At 48.2% G+C, this 25494-nt stretch overlaps 2 protein-coding genes and 2 non-coding genes across 7 annotated transcripts; 3 read left to right on the top strand and 1 right to left on the bottom strand.

The window, feature by feature from the left end:
• Window positions 1-1139: 1139 nt before the first annotated feature.
• RANGRF (RAN guanine nucleotide release factor) lies at window positions 1140-12050 on the top strand. 3 transcript variants are annotated; one of them, XM_053265724.1, is made up of 6 exons: window positions 1140-1230; window positions 2667-2761; window positions 4411-4527; window positions 8135-8282; window positions 10879-10973; window positions 11500-12050. In XM_053265724.1, the coding sequence occupies exons 2-6, from the start codon at window positions 2676-2678 to the stop codon at window positions 11630-11632; spliced, it is 579 nt and encodes a 192-aa protein (XP_053121699.1). In that variant the 5' UTR covers window positions 1140-1230; window positions 2667-2675; the 3' UTR covers window positions 11633-12050. The 3 variants fall into 3 exon arrangements, with proteins under 3 accessions (XP_053121699.1, XP_053121700.1, XP_053121702.1); XM_053265725.1 differs by having other exon boundaries at window positions 1153-1219; XM_053265727.1 differs by lacking the exon at window positions 1140-1230 and adding an exon at window positions 1475-1684.
• Window positions 5045-5116, top strand: TRNAA-CGC (transfer RNA alanine (anticodon CGC)). Its single transcript has one exon. It is a non-coding gene; the product is annotated as a tRNA-Ala (tRNA).
• Window positions 7289-7360, top strand: TRNAA-UGC (transfer RNA alanine (anticodon UGC)). The gene has a single exon. It is a non-coding gene; the product is annotated as a tRNA-Ala (tRNA).
• A 1609-nt stretch (window positions 12051-13659) lies between the features above and the next one.
• On the bottom strand, window positions 13660-25029 carry SLC25A35 (solute carrier family 25 member 35). 2 transcript variants are annotated; one of them, XM_053265722.1, is made up of 5 exons: window positions 23703-25029; window positions 21353-21418; window positions 18837-18989; window positions 17701-17835; window positions 13660-15963 (listed from the first exon to the last, which is right to left on the bottom strand). In XM_053265722.1, exons 1-5 carry the CDS (start codon window positions 24075-24077, stop codon window positions 15784-15786), a joined length of 909 nt encoding a protein of 302 aa, XP_053121697.1. In that variant the 5' UTR covers window positions 24078-25029; the 3' UTR covers window positions 13660-15783. The 2 variants fall into 2 exon arrangements, with proteins under 2 accessions (XP_053121697.1, XP_053121698.1); XM_053265723.1 differs by lacking the exon at window positions 13660-15963 and adding an exon at window positions 16008-16196.
• Between the last annotated feature and the right edge of the window lie 465 nt (window positions 25030-25494).

Consider the following 25494-nt stretch of genomic DNA (forward strand, 5'->3'; position numbering starts at 1 on the left):
CTCATTGAAGCTGTCAAGATATGGGTGAGAATAAAACTTTTGATTCTTCTTGGATTTCCAAATGTCAGATATCAGACAGGAATATATAAAAGAAATTAACCTAATTCTCTGAATCCCTCTTAATTAGAAGGGAATTCTAATGTAATAAAATCTTACAAGTGCTGCCCAGAACAACTGGACTCTAACAATAAACTTATGCTAGGGCAAAGAACGTGGCCTGTATACTTTATTCAGCTCTTCCAGCTCTGTGTGGGAGTAAATGACCCCTGCTAATTTGGCAAAGAGGCACCTTTTAATGTGGTGATTCTCTTTATTGAGCAGGGGGAGAGTAACTGGTCCTATCCACTCCCAGCACAGTACCTCCAGTGACTGTTGCTGGCGTCTATCTTGTGTTTCTCTTTAGATTGTGAGCCCTTTGGGGACAGGGATCCATCTTATTTATTTATTATTCCTCCGCTCTGAGCCATTTTTAGAAGGGCAGTATAGAAATCAATCAAACAAACAAACAAATCTGCGTCAGATTTAGCCTGTTGTTCATGTCTGAGGTGAACCCTGGAACCTAAGAAATGATTCTTAAAGTACTTCTGAGAGTGTAGAGTGCAATTCCTCCCACTGAGTAATTAATTACAGCCTAGATAGGACTAGAAGACTCCTCTGAATCTGTAGGTTTCCATACAGGTCTGAATTTCAGCATCTGTCTTTTTAGAAATTAACCATGGTTGTATAAATAATAGATATGATTTATAGCACACTAAAGTAATAATGTATTGTGTAAAGCAGTAATATGTTGTTTGTTCTTCGGTTTTCTAAAAATGATTTTTATATGAAACAAAAAAAAGCGGCTAATAAAATTTGGCATGAGAGCATGCAAGCTTCTGAACTAAACAGCACTCTTTCCCAAGCACGCGACACACAGCAGAGCAGTTCATTCATTCGCTACTGCATGAATTGTTCAAGACCGTCATGTAAATAGGCGGGTCTTAACGGCTGTCGGTCTCTCGAATTCATCCTCTTTGCTACATAGGTCCACGCGATTGGTCGAAGCCGTTGTCAGTCGTGTTGCCCTCCCCAGACGTCACAAACGAATTTCTGGAAAGAACGCGAGGGGAAACGCACAGCCCGGTTTCTGATTGGCTAGTTTCTTTGTAACCCTTCTAGCTTAGAGTGAGCAATTTTTCCGGGGGACGATTTAAAGGGGAAGCAGCACCAGTCCAGCATTGTGAGTCGCAGGTGAGGCTTGAAGCCGCGGAGGGAGGGAGAGTTGTTAGGAAAGTTGGCCCTTTGGAGCCTGAGAAAACGACTTCCTCTATTATAGAAATTTCCTATAGAAATATAGAGTGATGTAGCTACACCCCCACCCCACCCCCATTAACCACCCCTCCCGGAAATTTCCTTCTTAAGTCCTAGACTTAGGAAGATAGGAAGCTGCCATATACCGAGTCAGACCATTGGTCCATCGAGCTCAGCATTGTAGTCTCCCATTCATATGCAACCAGGGCAGACCCTGCTTAGCAAAGAGGCAAGTCATGCTTGTTACCACAAGACCAGCCGTCCTCCGTTGCCTTCTTCCCCGATGACAGCTGGCGTTCACGGGTATACTGCTTCTGGAGATGGAGGCTCCATTTAGCCCTCTTGGCCATTGATAGACCCTCCCTCTCCGTGGATTTTCTCATCCTCTTTTAAAGTTAAGTCAGCGGCCATCGCCCGTCACACATCTTGCGGCGGTCGTGGTATTAGGGGACCCTAGAGAAGAAGTGTGGGTGTTTGCTTTAATTCCAGACGAACTATGACTCTCTCCACACTTTTCCTACAAGCCTAAACCTTCCTGCCTGCTCACCTCGTAGGGATTTCAATAGCATTGTCTCAGTGACATGCTTGACTGTGTTTTTTGTGTCTGTGTACTGGCTTGCAAGTGGAGTCACAGTTTTCTCCTCACTTGCTGTCTTGAATCTAAAATGAGAGGTTCTTCCTCTTCCTCTTTCTCATTCTTTTTCTTTTCTATGATTTGGTTAGTAATAGATATCAAGCTCTTGTTTCTCAGTTAAAGTAGGCTTCCTGTGTTAATCACTTATACAAGACAAGTAATTTCTCTGCAACACACCTCCCTATCAGATATTCAGCCCTCACATGAGTTCTCCTTTCTTCCCCAGAATATAGAAAGCCACTGGATTTGCACATGTGCGACTTTGCTGTGCATGCGTAAGAGTGTGAAAGAGAGGAGAGTATATTTGTATCAAGGGGTGGGGGACTGCTCAGTCTGTTGGGACCCTTTTGACTGGGGAGGGATTTGATCCCAGAAATCATTCTCAGGATCGGTGAAGAAACAAGAGAGTGCCTCTGAACTTGTACAGAGTGTTTTCCCTTCACCACCACTTTAGACATGTTGCTTCCGAGTCAAAAGCACTGCACTCTTACAGGCTTAATGGCTGGCATCTTTCTAAGACCGGGGTTCTCAAACCTGGCTCCCCAGATGTTGATGGACTGCAACTCCCATCGTCCCCATTGTGACTGGGGATGATGGGAGCTGTAGTCCAACAACATATGGGCTGATATTTTGGAGATCCCCTTTCACACTTCTGTCTTGGGGACCCCTGCTTGAGTGTTGCCCTTCAAAGAGTATGTTTTCTGAAACTGACCTTTTTCTCTCTTTGCCTCTTTCTTTGCAGTGGAGGACAATGGACAACACAGTGGATCAGCAACAACACCCGCTCTTTGGTGGGGCTTTTTCTGCCCTTCTCCCCCCTGGAAGCTTAGATGTCAGGTAGGCCAGCCCCTCAGGTCTATGGGCAGGAACATTCCAGACTTCTTTCTTTATTTACATTTATATCCCCTTCTTCCTCCAAGGAGCCCAGAGTGGTGTACATGGTTGTGTTGATCCTCACAACAATCTTGTGAGGTAGGCTAGACTGAGGGAGAAATGACTAGCCTACAGCCACCTTCATGGGTGAGTGGGATTTGAACTTGGGTCTCCCCAGTCCCAATCCAATTAGGCTTGCCATAGTCAAGTTCTCCATATCCAGGCGCCCTAATTTGCATGCTATGCAAATCAGCTTGCAGACGCTTTTCATATTACGCAAATTAACTGATGTGCTGTCCAGTTGGCTTGTATTTGCCCTGGATATCTACCAGCAATAGTTGGGGAGGATCTCTTTACTTGATGATGACAACAAAAAATAATATTTATATACCGCTTTTCAACAAAAGTTTCCAAAGCGGTTTACATAGATAAATAATAAATAAATAAGATGGATCCCTGTCCCCAAAGGGCTCACAATCTAAAAGAAATTGAAGATAGACACCAGCAAGAGTCACTGGAGGTCCTGTGCTGGTGGTGGATAGGGCCAGTTGCTCTCCCCCTCCTAAATAGAATTACCACGTTAAAAAGGTGCCTCTTTGCCCAGTTAAGCAGGGGTACCTGACCATTTTCCTGAGCATTAAACACCCAAATACTGACCATATACCCACTCCGGAACTGAGCTTTGAGGCTGAAGAACTGGTCCAATCTGAGGCAACGAGAGAGGATTGAGAGAGGACAAGAGAACTTTTTCAAGTTCTAAACTGTCTTGAAAAACTAAAAATTAACAAATCACTGGGTCCAGATGGCATCCACCCAAGAGTTCTGAAGTTCCTGGTTCTCCTTCAGCAAGAACTGTACTTCTATATGTTCAACACTTTTGTCCTTAAGTATGCTTTCCATCAATTTCCCCGGCACAGCAGTTAAGCTAACCAGCCTATAATTTCCCAGACCCCTTTTTGAAAACTGGAGTTACATTAGCTCCTTTCCTGTCCTCCGGTATAGAGCATGAATATAGGGACAAGTTACATCTCTTTGCTAGGAGATCAGCAGTTTCCGATTCCTTCCCGACTTCCTCTTAAAAGACGTTCAGTATTTTGTTCTTTTCCTTTTATGATAGAAGAGAAAACATATATTTCTACTCCATTGTTGAACAGGCATTAACTTGTTCACGGCTTCCAGCACTCTGGCCAGAGAGTGCAATGGGACTGAGATGCCTGACAAGCACCATGATACATTTTCGACGTTTGAGTTGGATGATTAAATACACCAAATGGGTTGGATCCAAAGAACCATCAGCGGAAGGCAATCTGTGCAAGCTAACCCTTGTCCTCTTCTCTCCACAGCATCCCCCTGGAAAGCAGCCCCTTAGGGTTGGGGGACTTTCCCAGCAGCGACCCAGATGGCCCCATCCTCTCCCAACCCAAGGGTCTCTCAAGAGCAGATTGGGGGGAAGAGCAGGGATATTTGCCTTCACAGACTCCCTTCCGCTGACAGGTCTTAGGATCCAACCATGTTTGCATTTAGATTTTTGTAATGATCTCCTCGCTGTATGCTTGCCCACCCCGACACACACAAACAAGGCCTGATTCTCCCGCAACTTTTCTCCCTTGCAGTGAGCTGCGCCAGGTCCCTGACAACCAAGAAGTCTTTGTTCATCCCAGCACAGATCAGAGCATCATCATAGAGCTCCTGGAATACCAGGCGGGTGTGGCAGATGAAAACGCAGCCAGGTATGTGTCGGGAATCACAGCCCTTTTGTTGCTTAGAAAAGAGAGAAAGAGGTTCTTGGACAGGGACAGCCAACCTGAGGCTCTCTGTTTGGGGTTGGACTACAACTCCCATCATCCACGGCTTCAACTGGAGCTGGGGATGGTGGGAGTTGTAGTCCAACCACAAGTGGAGAGCCTCAGAATGGCCACTCCTGTGTTAGAGTGAAAGTGTGCCTGCAAAATCTAGCCACATCCTCTCAACAATGAGAGGAAGAGATGCTCTTGACAGGCTCAGAGTCCTCTTTACCATGCTTTCCCGTGATAGGGATGAGTTCTTGACATGGAAAAGGTTCCAGAGATGAGCCCTGTGTCTCTGCTTGCCTCTTCAGGTTTTAATGAGATGTATCTCTTTGGCAGATTTATGTCCATTTGTCTAGGATGATTTAGAACAGTGGGAGAGCTGCAAGGGGTTTTATAGCTCAGCCAGATCATTATGTAAGTGTTCAAGGTTTGCGGTCGTGAGGCAGTGACAAGAGAAGGGGATGTAGCTCAGTGGTAGAGCGCATGCTTCGCATGTATGAGGTCCTGGGTTCGATCCCCAGCATCTCCATATTTTGAGGTCGTGTTTTCTTTTGCAAGGGGAATTTACAGGAGAATAGAAATGTCCCCCTTTGGGTTATTTTCTTTTTCTTTACGTGTATTCTAGAGACATTCCTACACACTGGCTGACATTCTGCGCAATGGTACATCAGCTTAGTTACACAAGCTGTGCAAATGACTTGCATGAGAGGAAGCCCATTAGAAAGAATGGGCTTTACTCTCATGTAACTTTTGCACAACCTGTGTTATTTGTGCAACTTGCATGCATGCAAAGTTACTAGGCAGGCCTAACACCATGCAGTATGTCAACCACAGTTTTTGGCCCACACATGGGATTGTGATTCCTCTGAGATATATATATGCACCCTTTTAGCATTTTTAGGCTTATGAGATCACCCGGCATTCCGTGTGTCCATGTGTGTGTCCCTCACGTTCAGTTTTGCAACTCCTGGACCAATATGAACCAAATTGGGTACAGTTGTAGGGACACCTCATCGGGGTAGATTGTGATTATGCCATCCACCAACAGGCGCTCTTACCCCGGACCTTGGGGCCCCAGTCGGGGGCCTTTGCTGTCACCCAGCCCCGCGTCCAATAATTCTAGCCACCAAGTGTGCAGCTGGGGTTTATGCAGAGCAGGCCTACCCCACCGTCGTGGCAGCGGCAGGCAGAAATGGAGTGGTCACTGGGCCTGACCATTCGGCCCAGTGGCCCTTGAGAACTGTGAGGTGCTCCAGCGCACCTGCTCTCTTCCAACTGCGCATGCACACTGGAGCACCTCGCAGTTCTCAAGGGCTGCTGGACCGAACGGTCCCGCTTCCGCTCTGCCCGACACTGCGGGGGATGGGGGAAGCCTGCCCAGCACGCACGCACCCCACCTGCACACCCCACCTAGGTGCGCCCCTGCATCCACCCCGATTCAAGATGGTGGATGCGTAAACCTTTGAGGCGCAAGTGGGCTGACTTGTGGACTATTGATTTGAACCAAATGAGGTATAGTTTTAGTGAGTGACACACACGGGCATCTCAATGGGGTAGTTGGTGATGATGTCATCCACCCCAATTCAAGATGGCGGATGTGTAAACCTTTGAGGAACAAGTGAGCTAACCTGTGAACCACCTCACCGCTTTGAACCAAATTTGCTACAGCTGTAGGAGCGCATGGGGAAACCTCAGTGGCATAGTTTGTGATGATTTCATCTACCCCAGTCCAAGATGGCGGACGCATGAACATTTGAAGTGCAAGTGGGCTAACTTGTGGACTGTCTCACCAATTTGAGTACAGCTGTAGTGAGTGACACACCAACACTATGAAATTGATTACCAGGAAATCTAGGACCAACAAACGGAAGTACTTTTTCACACAACGCATAATCCACTTGTGGAATTCTCTGCCACAAGATGTGGTGACAGCCAACAACCTGGATGCTTTAAAAGGGGTTTGGATAACTTCATGGAGCAGAGGTTTATCATCGGCTACTAGTTGGAGGGCTATAGGCCACCTCCAGCCTCAAAGGCTGGATGCCTCTGAGTACCAGTTGCAGGGGAGTAACAACAGGAGAGAGGGCATGCCCTCAACTCCTGCCTGTAGGCTTCCAGCGGCGTCTGGTGGGCCACTGTGTGAAATAGGATGCTGTACTAGATGGGCCTTGGACCTGATCCCCCAGGGCTGTTCTTATGACACCTCAATGTTTGTGATGATGTCATCCACCACAATTCAAAATGGTGGACACAAACATTTGTGGTGCAAGTGGGCTAACTTGTGAACCGCTTAACTGATTTGAACCAAATTTGCTGCATCTGTAGGGACACATAGGGATTCCCACCTCCCCATGGGGTGGTTTGTGATGATGTCATCTACCCTGATCCAAGATGGCAGATGATGTGTAAACTTTTGAGGTGCAAGTGCACTAACTTGAGGACGTCTCTGAGCCTGTGCTTGACTTGGGGTTTTGTTTTCAGTCCCAGAATGGAGCTCACATTCCTTTCACACAAAAATCCACTCCTGATTTTCCTCTGAGCTTTGTTCCTTGCTGCAGACTAGGTGGGAATAAACCCTTTTACTTGTTATTGTTAAGCAATTGGGAGTCAATTGCTCTTATCTTTTGCAAATTACTTACCTGGCCTCTGCCTTAGATTACCCAGAGAATGCTCCAAGCTAAGTGGAAGGCAGGCTGCAGAAGGGGATGTAGCTCAGTGGTAGAGCATGTGCTTTGCATGTACAAGGTCCTGGGTTCGATCCCCAGCATCTCCATTTTGCTGGACCTCTTTGTCTGAGGTCCTGTGTGCAATATTCTAGATCAGGGCTTCCGAACTTTGGGCTGCTGGGTGTTGTTGGACTACAACTCCTATCACCCTCAGCCACCTTAGGATGATGGGAGTTGTAGTCCAAAATCTGAGGACCCAAAATTGGGAAACCCCAAGGCAGAGAATGTTATCTATTATGTGTTGACATTCTTGAAGCAGATTTCTGGCTAGTATCTTACAAGCAGGCTAACCTTAGAATGGAGATGTACTGTACTTGCACGGAATTTAATTTTTTCTTTCCTGTGATTTTAGAGACTTTTGTGCTAGATTGCATTGTATTCTATTGTTTTTGTAAGCTGCCATGGATTCCTATATGAAGAATGGCAGCCCATACACATTTTTAAATAAAATAAATAAGTTTTTACATATTTTTAAATAAAAGAAACAAGTTTGTTGCATTGAGAGTTTCACATTTTGCTCTGGGAGCTAAGAAAATCCAAGCTCTGCCTATAAACAGACAAACAGCAGCGTGTCTTGTGCTTTTCATCATATTTGATATTTAATGCTTTAGAAGCATATAAGGGTTTAAAAAAAAAATTCCTTATTTGCTGGGTTTTAACCTACAAGGGAAGTATTTGGATCAGTGTTGCGGCTGGGGATGATGGAAGTTGTAGTCCAGCAATATCTGGGAACCCTTGACCTGGACGACCTTTTGATTGACAGAGGTCAGGCTTTCCCCATTTTTTTAATTATAAAGTCTTTCCCACTCCATCCCCCACAGGTATCACTTTGAGGACATGGCAGGTCCTTCTGCCAATGCAGAGATCTTGAGCCAAGAACCGCTTGTGCCCCAGCTCCTGGCGCTAGACGGTTGCAGCAGCGCCTGGTGCCTCACTGCCTCCCAACGGGTAGCCAAATTCAACGAGGAGGTGGGTAGCAGCATTGCTGGGTCGTCTCTTCGACATCCTCATCCCAGAGCCACGAAATGCTTATTTTCTGCTCATTGTGTACTTTGCAAACAGAAGGGGGTGTACTCAGCTTCAACTGTATTGCAGTCCCTTAAGTGGTGCAGTGGGGAAATGCCTGACTAACAAGCAGAAGGTTGCCGGTTCGAATCCCCGCTGGGACTATATTGGGCAGCAGCTATATAGGAAGATGTTGAAAGGCATCATCTCCTACTGAGCGGGATGCGGCCATGGTCAGCCCCTCCTGTATTCTACCAAAAGATAACCACAGGGCTCTGTGGGCACCAGGAGTCAATACAATTATACATAAATATTTATATACTAGCCAACCCTGCACAGAGCATTTGGGGCAATCCAAAAAGTTGAACAAGGCTCATTACTCAAAAATTGTAAATCCTTCATAAACCATTTGGTTGCAGATGAAATCATCCTCCATAGACTAAAACTTCTGTTCTTTTCCAGGCTACTAAAAGTTAGCTTCAAGCAGATCTTCAATCCTAGAAAATAAAGCCCAGGCCGGTGGTTACCTCCCCCCGCCCCACCTTCTGCCCCAGTCTCCGCTTCCTGACCATGCCGGGCCCAGCCGCCTCTCCTCCCAACCCCCACTTCTGCCCCCCAGTTTCTTTCCCCACTTCTGGGCCTGGCCTCTGTGGCCGGGCCCACCACCTCCACGGCGACCAATCCTCCTGGGTGTGCCTTTAGAATGTGCATCCTGGTGCCCAGCTGATTGGCTGGGCAGCAGAGGCACCTGATAGGCTGAGGTGCACCCAGGAGGATTGGTACACCCAGGTGGATTGCCGGACTAGTGACGGGGATGGGGAGAAAACAGCTGGGATGAGGAGGCAGCGGCAGGCCGGGGACAGCGGTGGGCAGGAGGAGGGGACGGGTCGGCTTGAAAGCTGGCCAGAAACTGCAGCGGAGATGGTGGGGAAGAAGCAGGCCGGGGGGCCATCAGAGGCACAGATTTTCTGCACCCGGCCCAGCTAGAGTAGAATCAGAAAGCAAAGGGAAAATGAGGAGCAATTCATCCAGTGACCAATACTACAAATGGTAGCACGAAACTGTGCAACTTTATACATATGTTGCTTCATTGTTCCAGTCAGATAGCAACCAAGTGATAGGAAGGGATGTAGGCTCTATGGGAGAAGGTGTGTTTAGTATAGTGGTACGTATCCCCCGCCTGTCACGCGGGAGACCAGGGTTCAGTTCCCCAGTGGGGAGAACGTCCTAGGTTCAGGTTGTGGCATTTCCAGATAGGGCTGGGAGAGACTCCTGCCTGAAACCTTGGAGAGCTGCTGCCAGCCAGTGTAGGCAGTACTGACCTAGATGGACCAAGGGTCTGACTCAGTAGACAGCCTCTTCTGATGGTCCTATGAGAGAGGCTGAGGAGCAGGGTGCTTCAGCCTTAGACCTCCTCTGAATACTTTCTCTCACTATGTCCTCAAAATTTTTAAAGATAAGCAATCCTGAGCAGCAATGTGCTGGAGGGGTGGGGCGTAAATGTTTTTAGATAGAACACGACTGTTGCATTATTTTGCTTACTAGTGACTTCAGGCATGATCACACCCCTTCAGTAAAAAACCGTGTGCTTAAATTATGATTGAGACGGCCAGCCTATATCATAGGTTACATTGGAAGCTGCCATATACTGAGTCAGCCCATTGGTCCATTTAACTCAGCATTGTCTTCCCAGACTGGCAGCAGCTTCTCCAAGGTTGCGGGCAGGAATTTCTCTCAGCCCTATCTTGGAGATGCTGCCAGGGAGGGAACTTGGAACCTTCTGCATGCAAGTGCTCTTCCCAGAACAGCTCCATCCCCTGAGGGGAATATCTTACTGTGCTCACACTTCTAGTCTCCCATTCATATGCAACCAGGGCAGACCCTGCTTAGCTAAGGGGACAAGTCCTGCTTGCTGCCACAAGATTAGCTTTCCTCCATCCCTCCCCTTCCCCCAGTATGTTTGATCCCAGTTTGTCAAACTAGCTAAACATACAAATTCCTGGTTTCCACATCACATAGAAACCAGGATTCTTCGCTTTCTGACCTGACACCCAATCTATTTGGAGCCATAAAAGTCCCCATTTACTTCCTACACCTTTCAAGCACTCTCTCTTATTTTCTGGAGCTGGTCTTGTGGCAGCAAGCATGGATTGTCCCTTTTGCCAAGCAGGGTCTGCCCTGGTTTGCATCTGAATGGGAGGCTACATGTGAGCGCTATAGGAGATGAGGCCATACCTGGAAGAGCACTTGCATACAGAAGGCTCCAGATTCCCTCCCTGGCAACATCTCCAAGAGAGAGCTGAGAGAGACTCCTGCCTGCAACCTTGGAGAAGCTGCTGCCAGTCTGGGAAGACAATGCTGAGCTAGATGGACCAAGGGTCTGACTCTGGCAGCTTCCTTTGTCACACCTCCTCCCTTTCTGTTGTCTTAAGACCAAAAAGGAGTATCTCTACACGTCATGTTTTCCAGATACCTAACTTTTCCCCACTGGTGGAAACTGGAGGGAGTTTCCCCCGGGCTTTGAGTTCTGAACCTTTTTATTGATTTATTTTAACTACAGGCCAAAAATGAGGTGAACCAGCATTTAGCTCTGCTCCGCCTGCCCCAGTATGGAACAGATCTGCTTCTCACCTTCAACAACCCCATTCACATTCAGTAAGTATGCCTCTGGGCAGAGGACAGGGTTACTCCAGGAAGACCCTGGCCCTGCCTAATGTCTTAAAAGAGGGTTACCTACTACTGGTGGGCTCTTTGGGAACCATGTACAGTTTCATGTAACTCAAGCGTTCTCCACCTCGAGTCCCCCAGTGCTGTTGGACCACAACTCCCATAATCCCCAACCACAGTGGCCAGTAGTCGGGGACGGTAGGAGTTATAGCCCAACATCTGCAGGCGGGCCAAAGTTGTGCAGCCCGGACTGAACCCAAGGGTTCTCAGCCTTGGGTCCCCAGATGGTGTTGGACTACAAATCCCATCACCCCCCTCTTCACAGTGGATGATGGGGGTTGTAGTCCAACGTCATCCGGGGGCTCAGGTTTGAGAATCCCTGCTCCCAGCCAAATATATGGTTGCTCATTGGTAAGGATGATGGGGCAGGTGGTGGGGGACAGCAACTGCAAAAGGGGTGAGGACTGCAAGTTTCCCCCAGTGATCATTCCTCCCCCCCTTCTGTCCTCTGCAGCCCTCTAAGCAGCAGCGCAGCCCGGAGAACAGAAGTCCCGCCTCCTCCCCCTTCCCATGCGCCCTGGACGGTAGAGCATTTCCACACCTTCGTACGGAGCCTCCGGCTTCTGGACCCCGGAATCTTCGGTTAGGACTCCTTGCTTGGCCGGCCGTCTGGCATCCGCCCTCGCCCCACGCACACCACAAGTGCAGCGTCCTCGGCCCAAACTCTCAACAGGCTGCTCAAACGCCTGGGTTGCTTGTGGGCTACCGGGCCCTCACTGCTTGCGGCGGGCGGACGGACGGACGGACATGGACGCAGCCTCCCAAAGGGCAGACAGGAGTTTCGTGGCACACCGTCGGCAAAAAGCGGTTCCAGGTCTCCTTGTCTTTGGGCGACATTCGCCGGCCGGGCTGCAGTCTGAGGCCCGGCCTGGTCTGCTCGTCTCAGCTCTCTCGGCTTCCTCCTGCTGCTGCTCCTGCTCCCTACCTTGTCTCAGCTTCTGTCATAAGATGGGACTCTCTCTCTGGGCTGTTCTAACCCAGTTGCCAATACACCATTAACAACTATCTCCTCCCCAACGCGTCTCATTTCTTGCAGCATCCACACTGATTGGTTGGTTGGTTGGTTTCTATACTGCCCTTCCAAAAATGGCTCAGGGCGGTTTACACAGAGAAACAACAAATAAATAAGATGGCTCCCTGTCCCCAAAGGGCTCACAATCTAAAAAGAAAGGTAAGATAGACAGACAACAACAGCAACAGTCACTGGAAGAACTGTGCTGGGGGTGGAGAGGGCCAGTTACTCTCCCCCTGCTAAATAAAGAGAATCACCATGTTAAAAGGTGCCTCTTTGCCAAGTTAGCAGGGGAACATCAGTCTGCTAAAATTCTCAGGGTCCATGTAGGAGGAAAAGGGTATGTACATTTTTATTCAGGCCGGCTAGCCAACCACATAAATTCACAATTTTTTCAGCATTTGATGCACATGTTTTTCCTGAAACAAGAGGGGGAAATGAAGGCAAGGGAATGGTGGATGTTTCCAATGAAGCTATGACCGGCTCTCAGTGAAAATGGAGGATGTTCTTGCAAATATCAGGAGACTGGATTTGCCCTGGGCTAGGGTCTCAAGGAACACACAGCCAGGCCAGGACCAGTAACAGGAAATATAAAAGCCATGTTTACAACTTGGGGATCCCAAACCCCTGTTGGCCTACAGCTCCCATCATCCACAGCCACAATGGCCTTGGCTGGGGATGATAGGTGTTGTAGTCCAAGAAGAGCAAGCGACTTAAGGTTGAGAACCTCAGGGTTAGCCACAAATCACTTCCCTCTACGCTCTGTTCTATTTGGAGTTTGCCCATCCCTGCAAAGTAGGTTACCCCTGTAACAGGGATTCCCAGATGTTGACTACAACTCCCATCTTCCGCAGCTGCAATGAACTTTGACTGGGGATGAGGGGAGTTGTAGTCAACATCATCTGGGAATCCCTGGTACAGGGGACATTGGTTGAAAGCACAGGTAGTTTTATCAGAACTAAAGTTCTCCCAACTTTTTTTTTTTTAAATGTAACTATGGACTACCCTACCTGCTCTTAGATCAGGGTTGTGCAACTTCCATCATCCCTAACTATTCACCATTGTGGCTGGGGTGATGGGAGTTGTAGTTGATCGACAGCTGAAGTCCTGTCCCCCTGCTTAGACTGTGTTTGGATTGGAATGCAAGATCATGATTAGAATCACACACATTGCCTGGCTCCATGGAATGTTTCATTTTACGCTGTCTAAAGAGGGAAAGCGCAAGCCATCTGCATGAAAACAAAGCACAGCCCTGCTGGATCAGGCGCAAGACCCATCTAGTCCAGCACCCAGTTTTGCACAGCGGCCCACCAGATGTCTCTGGGAAGTCCACAGGCAAGAGCTGAGGGCATGCCTTCTCTCCTACTGCTACTCCCCTGCAACGGGAATTCAGAAGCATCTTGCCTCTGAGGCTGGAGATGGCCTATAGACCTCAGCCTAGCAGCAATTGATAGACCTGTCCTCTTGGTGATAGACACTACCTTCTGTCTGTGGTCAGTTAGAGCCTGGCTTTGCTGGGGGGACTCGAAGGGGCAATTTAACTATTTCAGTCTCTCCTCTTCCATTTTTCTGTTAAAAAATAATAATATCCAAAGTAGCTCATCGGAATCAAAACAATTTATTATCAAAGCAGCAAACAGAGCCATAAAATTTAATCTGAAATAAATAGAAAAGCTTTAACACCCTCAAACCAAAGGGAGAAAATAATTAACATCAGAACCAGCAGCAACAACAGCAGGTTAAGAGGAAATGATAATTCCCTTTGCTGTAACCCGAGTTTTTAAAAGTGTTTTTAGGAACGCCAAAACGTCCGTATAAAACAAGGCCGGGATTTAGAAAGAGTGTGAATTCCTATCTTGGAATTCTTGGAAGTCTTTGTGTTCATGCGGGTCAGGCGTGGCATTTCCCTCCTGCTGCCCACTCATAGCCATGAGAAAGTCCTGCATTTCTTCATTCTTCCCTACGGCCAGCTATCACTTTTGCCCTGGGACACAGTCAGCAAAATGGTGTCAGAAGGTAACCAGGAAGTCTCATCCCCAGATAATGAAACTCTCGCCCTGTTCCAGTTCTGTGGGCAAGAGGAAAATGGGCCCAGAGCAGTTGAAGGGGAGGGCACTATACTTAGCGCCCCCAGAGGTGGTCCTCATGCAGTGCATGGATTTTAATAGAGACAGCCTAACTCAGCATTCTGAGATAGGCAGTCTCCAGCTGCTGTTGGACTACAACTCCCATCACCCCCTGCCACAACAGCGTTTGGTTTTTGTGGTGGACCGGGAGTTACTCTATGCTTTCCTAGGGATCGACCTGCAGTAGAAAGTTGCTCTGACCCCAATTTAGAAGCACACCATTCCTTTGAGGGGGGCTACCCCCAGTTGACAATTGAGCTAAAGCCACTGACCAGGCTCAGACACCATAGTGGCATGTGGGATGATGGGAACTGTAGTCCAACAGCCGGGGACCCATGTTCCAGAATCACTGGCCTGAGGAGGAGCTACAGGCATGTCTTGGTTGCTACGGGCGTGTCTCTTAGGCTGTTGAAGGGCCAGAAGAGAAGATACACCGAGTCTGCGGCAAGCCTTGTGTGAACCTTTGTAAAGGCTGACCCGATCTTCAACCCCCCAGGAATGGGCCTTGATCTCCACGGTCCAGGGGGGACCCTTGAAATCAATCCTGGAGATGTTAATAGCTTGTTATTGGGGGCAGGTGGGGGGAAAGCATGGAGGAAAATATTGAGGGTGGAGAAACTTTCAGCACCAGACTTAGCAACCCTGCACCAAGCCCGACCCAGCCTACCAGAGCTCAGGAGCCTTTTTGCAGTGGGGGGTGGGGTGGGGTGGGGGGCAGCTGCCTGCCTGGGACTGCAGAAGGCAGTTGCCAAGTACCCTGGCAGATCATAATATACGTGGCTAGTAAGCTGTGCTTAACTTGGCTCGTACCAATTCTGCAGGCCTGTCCTAGGGCAGGGGTTCCCAACCTTGGGTCCTCAGATGGTCAGACTACAACTCCCACCATCCATTGTGGCAGTGGATGATGGGAGTTGTAGTCCAACACTATCGGGGTGTGTGTGTGTGCGTGCGCTATGGTTGGGAACTCCTGTCCTAGCAGTCAAGGACCCTTCTGTATGTCTATAGTAGAGCACAGGCAAAATTTTAGCATCTTTCCCAAGATACTGCCTGCTGGAGTCAAGCAATCATGGCAAGTTATGCTTAAAAGCACTGCTGCTTGGGAAGGGGTGGGGTTTTTGTTTTTAAAAAAATCTTATTCTGTGTGGGGATACTCTTCTATTTCTCTGGGGGAGAGCAACTGGCCCTATCCAACCCCAGCACAGCATCCCTCCAGTGGCTGTTGCTGGTGTCTGTCTTAAGTTTCTTTGTAGACTGTTAGTCCTTTGGGGACAGGGATCCATCTTATTACTTTATTATTGTTTTCTCTGTGTAAACCGCTTTGAGAACTTTTGTTGAAAAGCGGTATATAAATATTTGTCGTTTGTCCTACTTGCGTGTCCAGATCATACCTGGTTGCCATATCAAAGAGCTACGCCAGCTTGTGGCTAGAGTGAACAAGCCTTATTCTCACTGCTAGCTCCGGAGCATACACAGAGTGTGAAAGAGGCTTGGCTCACAACAGTCCTGGGCTGAAGGCAGATACAGAGGAGAAAGAGGGACTGACTCCTGCCAACAGACAAGGCATTTATGTTTGGCACACTGCACTCCCAGCAAGTTGGCATCACCGCTCCTGTGTCCAACGTGCATAGACTTTGCGTAGTTGATCCCAGAAGAGCAGGCTGAGAATGGTGTGAGGCCCAATGCGGAAGTAGGAGGCTCCCAGTCCCTTGTAGATCCCAAAGAATCCCTCCTTGCGGACAATTTTGGCAAGGCAGTCAAAGAGCCCCTTATACATCAGGCCCTGCAGAAGAAAGATACAGACCAAGGTCTTTCAACAATTTTTATATCTAAACTTAATGAGTGGTGGCATTTCCCTCTTGTCCATCATTCCCAGGTAAGGCTTCCCTGCAAAGGTGCACCTCAGGCTGGTCAAGTTTCAATTTCAGCGTGTTTCAGAGTAACTTAAAAACATGGTGAAAACGTTAAGGAGGCCCGGCTCAGAAGGGTAGATCACAAGAAACCACAGGCAAATGGCTGGAATGAAAACCAATGTGTGGTTTTAAGAGGACGACTGTATTTACCCCAATACAAGATGACTCTGAATTTAAGACGAGGCCCTTGAAAAATAGAGGCTAAATACAGGTTATATTACACTAACCCAAAAGGAAGAGGACTTTAAGATGACCCCCTGATTTCTAACATCAAAAAGCTTGGGTGGGGGGAAACTTGTCTTGGATTCAGGTAAATATGGTATGTTAAAAACTCATGCCCAGGGAAGAAAAATGGAATTGGGTAGGAATGGACTGAACTGATGTGGCGACGCAGGCAGAAATGGACCAGTTGAAATTCTCCACTTTTGATTTTATATACCAGTCAGCTTTGAATTGGATTTTCCGCTTCCTTCCCTGTTGCAAGTTTGGATTTTAGCTTTTGGCAGGTACATGTTTGAATCAGCACTGAAACAGTGATTCTGCAATTCACTGATTTAAATCAGTATTTAAAACATGAGATTTTGCTCTTCACACGAATGATCGTTTATAGTCTTCTCATAGACTATAGTTAACCCCCTGCTAAATGAGCAAAGAGGCACCTTTTAAAAGTGGTCCTTCTCTTTATTTAGCAGGGGGAGAGCAACTGGCCCTATCCATCCCCAGCACAGCATCCCTCCAGTGGCTTTTGCTGGTATCTCTCTTACATTTCTTTTTTAGATTATGAGCCCTTTGGGGACAGGGAGCCATCTTATTTATTCATTCTAAATATGTAAACTGCTTCGGGAACTTCTGTCGAGACGCAGTACATAAATACTCGTCATATTAGTCATAAATATATTCTTAAGTTGCAGGGAAAGTCCCAGTTTTCAAATTTCAAACTAGGGTTTTGTTACCACTTGTGTGATCAGAGACAAATTAGGACATCTAGTAATGGGAAAAGATGCTTACAAAGCCCGCCTCCGCTGGAGTCTGCGTTCCCAGAAATACTTCCCTAGAACAGAACCCAAACCTGCGGAATTAGTTGTTCTGCAAGTATAAACTGGGAGCTTTGCAGGCTGGAAGAAAGAGAAAATGGTGGCCTGATTCCCCTTGCTCCCTTCTAGCCCCCATGGCAATAGGGAGAAAGGAGCATTGGGCAATTCTCTTGCCCCATGAGTCCTCGGTGGGGCGGGGAAGAGTGTATCCCCTTTCATCAAGAATGTTCTAGGCTGCACCCAATCTCTCTCTCCCTCCTCCATTCAATCCAAGGAGAAACCCATTTCCATTAAAAACCAGAAGTGAGACATGCACAGAATCAGTTCTGCCACCAGCATTCTGCAATCGAGGTTTCCGATTGGAGTTCACCCAGCATGGAAACAGAGGGATCTCAGAACTGTTGCGGAGTGGAACAGAGGAATAGGTCCATCCCTAGCACTGAAAGCGAATGGAGGGTAGCGATAGCGAGGGTGCAGTTCAGTGGGGAAGAAGGGCTCCATACCACCACCTTCCCCATGCCTATCTTGCCCACCCACAGCCCTCCCTACCCACCTCCTTTGGGTGGTGCTCACCTGGCCCTGAGGCCCAACGGGCTGGTTGTAGAGGCGGGTGCTTGCCACATCAAAAGGGGTCATGGAGATGGCCACTGCAAAACTACTCGTCATTCCGGCACTCAGGGCCACCAGCCAACTGTCTTTAGGGAAGATCTGGGGATAGGAGAAAGCAGTGAGATGAGCAAGCATGAAGACATCGGTGTCTGCACCCTCATGAAGCAACACCAGCAGTGCGGGTCTCACAGCAGAAGAGACCCACACCCTAACCAGGCCTGCAGGAATTCTGTGTTGGTGGCCCTTGAGTTCAGAAGTGTAAACCCCAGCACAGAATTCAGCATCTTGTGAATCACAAGCTTTCGGATGGAAGGGAAAGGCTCAGTGGCCGACATCCAAACTAACACTGGACTTGTGCAGACACACACAAGGGCACAGATTCACTCCGCTATGTCAGGATCTTGCAATGCCCTATTTATGTATTTGAAATATTTATATCCTGCCCCTCCAGGACACTACGGCTCACAACATTAATAAAACAGTTACAAGATCAAAGAGGAATAAAAACCAAACAAATTAAGAGACCACGCTAAAACCCCACTTTAAATTACAAATTTGAAAAAGTTTCAAATTAAAAGTTATTAGTAAAAAGCCAAGAACGGAAATGAACTAAAGAACGAGTAGTGCACTCGTGCAAAAGTGCTCGCACAAGAAGGTACACATAACCCGTGGTGTGTGCACCTCGTGCAGCAACCTCTTCATATATTTACGTTGCAGGGAACTTGCAAATAAGAGCACAACTTGGGGATTTTGCACAGCTATGTGGCCTAATTGTGGGTGCACAACTCGGCCGCACAGCCACAGTGTCTAGATATTGGCCTCTAAGCTTAGGATCTGAAAGGTTCTATGGGCAGCACCTGGTGAAATCTCAACGGCTGAGAAGGAGAGGCCAAGACGAGCTTCCAGGAGATGGAGACACCCACATGTCATGTCTATTTGGAATCTTCCTTTCTCGTGAGCCAGCACCCAGAATCCGTACCCACTAGGGCACAAATGCATCTCCATGTCCCCCGCCCCCCAAGTCCAAGATCCCCTTCTGACCGCTGTGGTGCCTTCCCTGCCCTGCATTCAGCCAGCTCCATAACACACATCCACTTTACCCCGAGTTGGCCAATGAACTCCTTAGACGAAGAAAAGGTGCTGAGCTGCGTCGCGGAGCCCACCATGACTCGGGGCACAGCCGAGATGGCTCCCCGCCACAGTCCCATCCAGCCGTGTTCTTTGTGGATCATCACCAGCGCGTGGAGCATCCCCTGGGCACAGAGGAACAAAGCCAAGAACCAAGGTCTTACTGAAGCATCGCTGTGCATTGGGGGCACCATGCCGAGTCAATTCATTGGTTCGGTTAAAAGCTCAGCAAGGGTGGGCAACATTGGCTCGCCAGCTGCTGCTGTCGAACTACAACTCCCATCAGCCTCAGCCACCAAAGTTGTGGCTGGGGATGATGGGAGTTGTAGTCCAACAACAGCTGCCCTACTATCAGCTGTCCTGCTACTGGCATACAGAGGAGTTCACTTGGCAGATGTTTTATTTAAAAAAAACCCTTTTAAATACAATCTTTGCAAAAAATGCAGATGTTCACCACCACTGCAGACAAGGCATTTTGCTTGGGAATTGTAGTCCAACATCATTTGAGGACCCACTGGAGAACCCCTGGAATAATGGGTTTCCTGTGCAATCTCTCCCTCACCCCGTCACCACCCCAAGAGAGCAAGTGTGAAGGGGGTGGCTTTTTGTGGGGGCTGGCACAGACCAGCATCCTAGCCTCTCTTCTGCTGCTTTCTCTCTGTGTCTCTATCTAGCCACCCTCTGCGGACTTTCAGGACATTTCACCATTGGAGCTGCGGGCTGTCCCTTGTGGTGACCCCATGGGGAGGCCTGGATGCCGGGAAACCAGGGTTGCCGTGGAACTATCCGTTACCAGCAAACTTCTTTGCTGGGAGAACTGTCTCCTGGATACAAGCAAGCAGCTGGAGTGAAACTGGGGGCTGGGCACTCTTATTAAGTAAATAGATGAATTAAGAAATGACATAGGAAGTCCACACTCAAAGATACAAGGCGGGGGTGCAGGGGCGGGAAGCAACTAACTAAGACAAGAGTGCTACACACACAAACACACACGCCCTTCTTGATGAGCAATTCTTTTTGTTTGTTTGTTCAAACACTAATATTCTATTCTGAGATCTGAAGGTTTTGGTGTAACACATACATAACATTGTATTAGCATCCATCCCCCTTGATTCTATATGCTCTAAATTATTAACTGTCTCAAAATATATTCAGGGTGATAACACTTGCATAATCACCAGTCTTTTATTGCTATAACACTCTTCTTAATTTTATCTCTTTAAGTATCAATCATGCTAACATTCTTCAGTTTCATTAAGAGAGTCTTAAACTGTTTTAGTACTGTCTTAATATTTGCTGTTCCCAAGTTTTCTGTCTTTGTATTTGATTTTGTTAACTGCATAAAGAATTTCTCTCGTTCTCATATATGGTTCAATGAATGTGTCACATCTTCACAACAGACAGAATTCCCAAAGGTACAGATTTCCTGGGATAGCTAGTATTCCAAAACACTGCAGCACAGACACAGCATTAAGCTGGTCTTCTCACACCTTCAGACTTGCTGTCACTTTCATCATTAACATTATACATGCCCAATTTTCTTGCATAGTCCATCCATTGATAGTAGCTGATTTTTCCCCATGTTCCACAATTAACATTTGACCACTTGCCAGACAAATCCTGACCAAGACTTTGCCTTTCCTTACCAACCTGCCTAAACAATTTAATTTCCCTCCCCTATTTCAATATATATTATTATGAGGTTACAGTATATGAAAAACAGATTAAAGAGCGGGAACATTATTCCAAACATGGTTACAATTCTTATAATTACCTTGTAATATACACAAAAGAGGTGCCAACAGCTAAGCTATCCTCTCCCTCGCCATAGATCTTCCCATATTTGCTTATGATGTGCTAGTGCGTACATAGAAATACTCTGCTCCATGTTTTTTAAAAAGTATATACTGGAGGCAAATTATTTTATATATTGAAGACGAGTTTCCAACATAACACTCAGGAGTCTTGGAGCGGTCTTCTCCTGTAATTGCCTAGATCAAGAATTCTCAAACTTGAGTTCTCAGAGGTTGTTGGACTAGAACCCCCAACATCCCCAGACACAACATTGGCCATTATGGCTGGGGATGATGGGAGTTGTAGTCCAGCAACTTTTGGGAACCCAGATTTGTGGCCATTGTGGCTGGGAATGATGGGAGTTATAGTCCAGTAGCCTCTGGGGACCAAGTTTGTGAACCCGTGGACTAGGCAGTACCCAAACACTTAAGCCCCCAAATGTTCAACTGGTGTGCAGTGTTCCCTCTAACAGGGATTCCCAGATGCTGTTGACTACAACTCCCATAATCCCCAAGCAAAGGCTATTACTGTTGGGAGTTGTAGTCAACATTTGGGAATCCCTGTTAGAGGCTAGTGTGCAATGTCAATAAATGTGCACAAAATATGTACAGCAGCAGAGCATCATGGGCTAGCCACTCTGAAAAAGGCTAGGTCAACACCCTGGGAACTATGAAAGAGATGGAGGTCCACATACCTGATGCTGATATTGATGCCCTACAGCAATCTCTGTAGCTGACTGAGCCTGGATGTGTGTCTTCACCTTGTGGAGAGATGGGAGACATGTTATATCCTTGAGGAACATCATGGAGATCTGTTTGCAGAAGGACTGTGCTTTTCCACCAAAGGGTTGACATTTGCCACAGCAGAAATTGCACCTGTTGAAGAGTTCTGGACCATGGAAACCTTTCTGAGATGTAGCTTTGTAGCAAAGACCAGGACAACCAGTTCCTTACATTTCAGGGTTATCATAAGCCTCCAAGTGCAAGAAATTGGGAGCAATTTCCCAAAGATTGCTCCATGAAAAAGGTCTCCTCTGTAGCCCTTCTGCTCTTGGTCGTGGATGGAGAAAGGATGCAGGAATGGATGGACCACAGTAGCACTTCTTCTATCATATTTACCAGGATAGAAGAGGACTCCAAGTTTAAGATTGATTGGTTTGACATATTTATATCCCACCCAAAACTTACATCTCTGGGCGGCTCACAATAAAATGTGATGGCCCTCTTAAAATATACAGGTCGTACATGTCTTTATCTAAAACGAGGAGGACTCTGAATTTATGATGATTCCCACAATTTCTAACGTAACACCAAAGAATTGCGGGGGCGGGGGGGGGACTTGTCTTGGGTTCAGATAAATACAGTATATAACAGAAGTCAGGGAAGTCAACATACTGTGTGATAGGTTATTATTTCACTAGACTCTCCTTTGATTCTTTGATACCAGGTTCACAGCTGACCATAAGAGAAGGACTCTTTTCCCCTTTCAAAATGCCAAACGTGGATAGTATGACTTCTTCCCTGAAAAAGCTGCCAGTTCACACAATGGAGCTGCTTGCCTCTGTAATTATGATGATGCAACCAAGTGCTGATGTGAAACCAGGAAGTCAGAAGAGATTCACAAGCCAGTATCAGCTTGCTAAGCGGAGAACACAGCAGTTTATTTAAATTGGGGATTAGGAGATGGGATGGTGAGCGGGGAGGAGGAGACAGTGTATGGGAAAGAGGCATGGCAGTGCATGGCTAAAGGGCATAAGCCACCTCTGCATCTATTTTACTCTCTCTGTTTCAGGGTCAGCTTCAGCTTCTTCAGGCTGAACAAGGCATCTATCTCAGGAAGCAGATCTGATGAGCCATGAGAAGTCAATTCATTTCTTTGGTTTTCCCCACCATAGAATGGGATGTGGCCCTTTGTACTTTTAGCCTCAGCGTCCAAAGTATATTGGCCCAGATGTGCTTTGATCCCAAAGTGGATTTAGGGCAGTGTTTCTCAATGTTTTGGGGTACATCCTTTGTGCACAGTTTCCAGGACCAGCAGTTAGTAAGGGGGTCATTCCCCCCCAGCCCCCACCCCCAGGCACCCCCCAAAACAATTTCAAGCTGGGGGGGGCACTGCCACAGGGAGCTCTCCAGAGCTCATTTCTAGGCAGGAAGCCCTCGCTTCTGGGATAACACTCATTTAGCTTCTTTGAAATTAACATTATCCCAGTAGCGAAGGCTGCCTGCCTAGAAATGAGCTTTGCAGAGCTCCCAGCAGCGGTGGACCCCACCGGCTCAAAATTGTTTTGGGGTGGGGGAATTAATTTCTCATGGACCAGCACGGACCGGCACTCAACTGCTCACGGACCGGTGGTTGAGAAACACTGATTTAGGGGATACTCCCCATTCACAGTGACATCCGATCCTGAATTGTTGCAAGCAAATATTGTAACATTTGGAAACAGAAAAGCTGGTTCTGCAAGGAGTATGGAGGAGAAAGAGTCACATCGGAACATCACGTTTTTGTTTAATCTACTTTAAGGCCAGATTTCAGCAAGGGGAATTAATTTATCGGCTCACCAGGAAGTTAGGCCTGCTTGCACAATAATTATTTGGGTGTCTTGGCAAAACTACAAGAAAAGGCAGTTTACGGAAAGTCAGCTTAGATTCAAGGAGAACAACAATAACTATGCCATGCTCGGCGTAAAAATTGTTAATACTTCACCTTGCACCCCAAATGCTAACACACACACACACACACACACACACACCCCAACCATGGAAACATAACTTGCTTGCATGACTAAATTCCAGTTTCAGAACTCCAGATCCTGCAGGGCAGAATCCACCCACTAACCCCATATCTCACATGAAGATTATAATAATCCAGAGGTTGCCAACCTTGAACTTCCAGATTTTGAACTCCCATTATTCTGGCTACATTGGCCTTCACTGGACCACAAACTCCCCCAGCTAAAGAGCTGTAAGCCCCATCTGGGAAACCAAGGTTGGGATCCCCTGGTCTATCCCCTCTCCTCACCCCTCTCCAACCTTCTCAAGACCCACCAGATAGATGGGGCTGCTCGTGATGGCGCCCAGCACCCCAGCCAATGCCCCAGCAAGAGTGCTGCGTAGAGGGCTGATCCGTCCATCAGGCGTGCGGATGTAGCCAGACGAGTCGACGACAGCATAGGAGCCCAAGCGGATCCCATTCATGCCAAACTGGTAGAGTAGGGCAGGCAAGAGTCCCTTCTGGAGTGCCACCAGACCGTCCACCCGTCCAATGGTGTAAAAGGCGTGGAAGACATTGCGGTAATGGCGGGTGTAGGTGCCAGGCGCACGGAGCTCTCCTTGAAGCTGCATCCGAGTCTTCACCACCTCTAGAGGGTTGGTAAATAGGCAAGCGCCACAGGCTGCCACCCCACTTAGAAGGAAGTCCATGATAGGAGGGAGATGGGATTGGTGTGTGTGGGGGAGACTACAAGAAAGGTGATGGGAGCTTCTCTAGCGAAGAAGGCCTGAAGTCCTCAAGGGTGGGAGGAGGCATGGAAGAGCAGCTGGGACTCTGGAGATCAAACAAGGGTGGTGTATGGAAAGGAAGAAATGGAAGCAACACAGCTCTTGGTTACGAGTCCTCAGAAGGTCAAAGCGGGGTCAGTGATGGTGTTAGGAGGAAGGAAGAAGAATCAGCAGGCGTGGAAGGCAGGGTGGGTGGAGGACACATTTAGGGAAGTCACCACCTCACGTGCAAGGAAGACATAGGGGGAAACCATTGGGGACTAGTATTTAGAAAAGAAATGGATGAGGGACGGGAAAAGGAAGTTGTCAGTGTGAGATAGGAAGGGGGTGGCAAGACGAAGGGTTTCCAGGGGGAAAGGAACAGGGCAAGGAAGGCACTGGATTGGGCACATGGGGAGGGTGATCAGGGCCTGGGGTTGCCAGTTACTGGGGGATTCGACCAAGAAAAGCTAGAATGGAAATGAATAAGGCTGTACTTTGGGACAGAGAAGAGAGTGTGAGATGCAGCTGATCAGGGATGGACAGGCAAGAGAGCTTTGGGATCAGAACCCTGGAGAAGAACCAGAAGGAGGGTGGTGTGTGGGCAGTGGTGGGGGAAAGGGCTCTTCCTCCTGCTCTCTCACTGCCAAGGGAAAACGGGGGGAGCAGAGCCTAGAGAAGGAACCCCAACATGAAGCACAGCTGAGGGTGGGGGGAGGTCGAGGAAGAACCAGCTGGGAGATTTGGGATTGGGAGCGCCGGGATCAGGGAGGGAAGCCCGGATTTCTCACGTGGCCGGTGCGCAAGGACGAGAACGGCTCCCTGGCTCTCCAGCTGACCCACGCGCTTCTAGCGCGCCTGCGCCGCTCCTCATCCAGTCTGCACCTGAGCTGGCACGGCAGTCTGCTTGGGGCGAGAAAGATATACCGGCACCTCCAGGGCCAGCCACGCCCCTGCCGGCTCCGCCCGCCAATGGCAAGCCGCTTCCCATCTCAGCCGGCCCAAGATGCACCAATAGAGAAAGAGGGAACCGACGCGCCCCCTCGCTCTGTTGGCCGCGGCTACAGCTTCCCTGCAGAGCCGGGGGGCGGGGGCGGAGCGGAGTCCTACCTGTCTATTCCCGGGCGGGGCCTCTGGGTAGCGTCGGAGGATCAGGGCAGGCCGGCTTTGGGGCGGGTAGGGTTGCTTGTTCCTGGCGATCGCTTCCGTCCCTGCAGCAACCCACTGGGCCAAGCCCAATTTCTGGGGGAAATGCGTGGCTGTCCCAGGTTGTATTCGTCAATTACAGCGAACACAAAAGCAAAGACTTCTGTGTTCGCTGCTTCCGGACTGAACAGGCTGGTTGTGGCATCAGCTAGTC

Source organism: Hemicordylus capensis, chromosome 6 (assembly GCF_027244095.1).
Source record: "Hemicordylus capensis ecotype Gifberg chromosome 6, rHemCap1.1.pri, whole genome shotgun sequence".
NCBI lineage: Eukaryota > Metazoa > Chordata > Lepidosauria > Squamata > Cordylidae > Hemicordylus > Hemicordylus capensis.

Coding starts and splice junctions, on each gene's coding strand:
- RANGRF (XM_053265724.1), top strand. CDS start 2,676: ATGGACAACACAGTGGATCAGCAACAACACCCGCTCTTTGGTGGGGCT. Junction 4,528..8,134: donor GCAGATGAAAACGCAGCCAG/GTATGTGTCGGG, acceptor CATCCCCCACAG/GTATCACTTTGAGGACATGG. Junction 8,283..10,878: donor TAGCCAAATTCAACGAGGAG/GTGGGTAGCAGC, acceptor TTTTAACTACAG/GCCAAAAATGAGGTGAACCA.
- SLC25A35 (XM_053265722.1), bottom strand. CDS start 24,077: ATGGACTTCCTTCTAAGTGGGGTGGCAGCCTGTGGCGCTTGCCTATTT. Junction 18,990..21,352: donor GGCATCAATATCAGCATCAG/GTATGTGGACCT, acceptor CTCTGTGCCCAG/GGGATGCTCCACGCGCTGGT. Junction 15,964..17,700: donor CCGTTGGGCCTCAGGGCCAG/GTGAGCACCACC, acceptor TTTCTTCTGCAG/GGCCTGATGTATAAGGGGCT.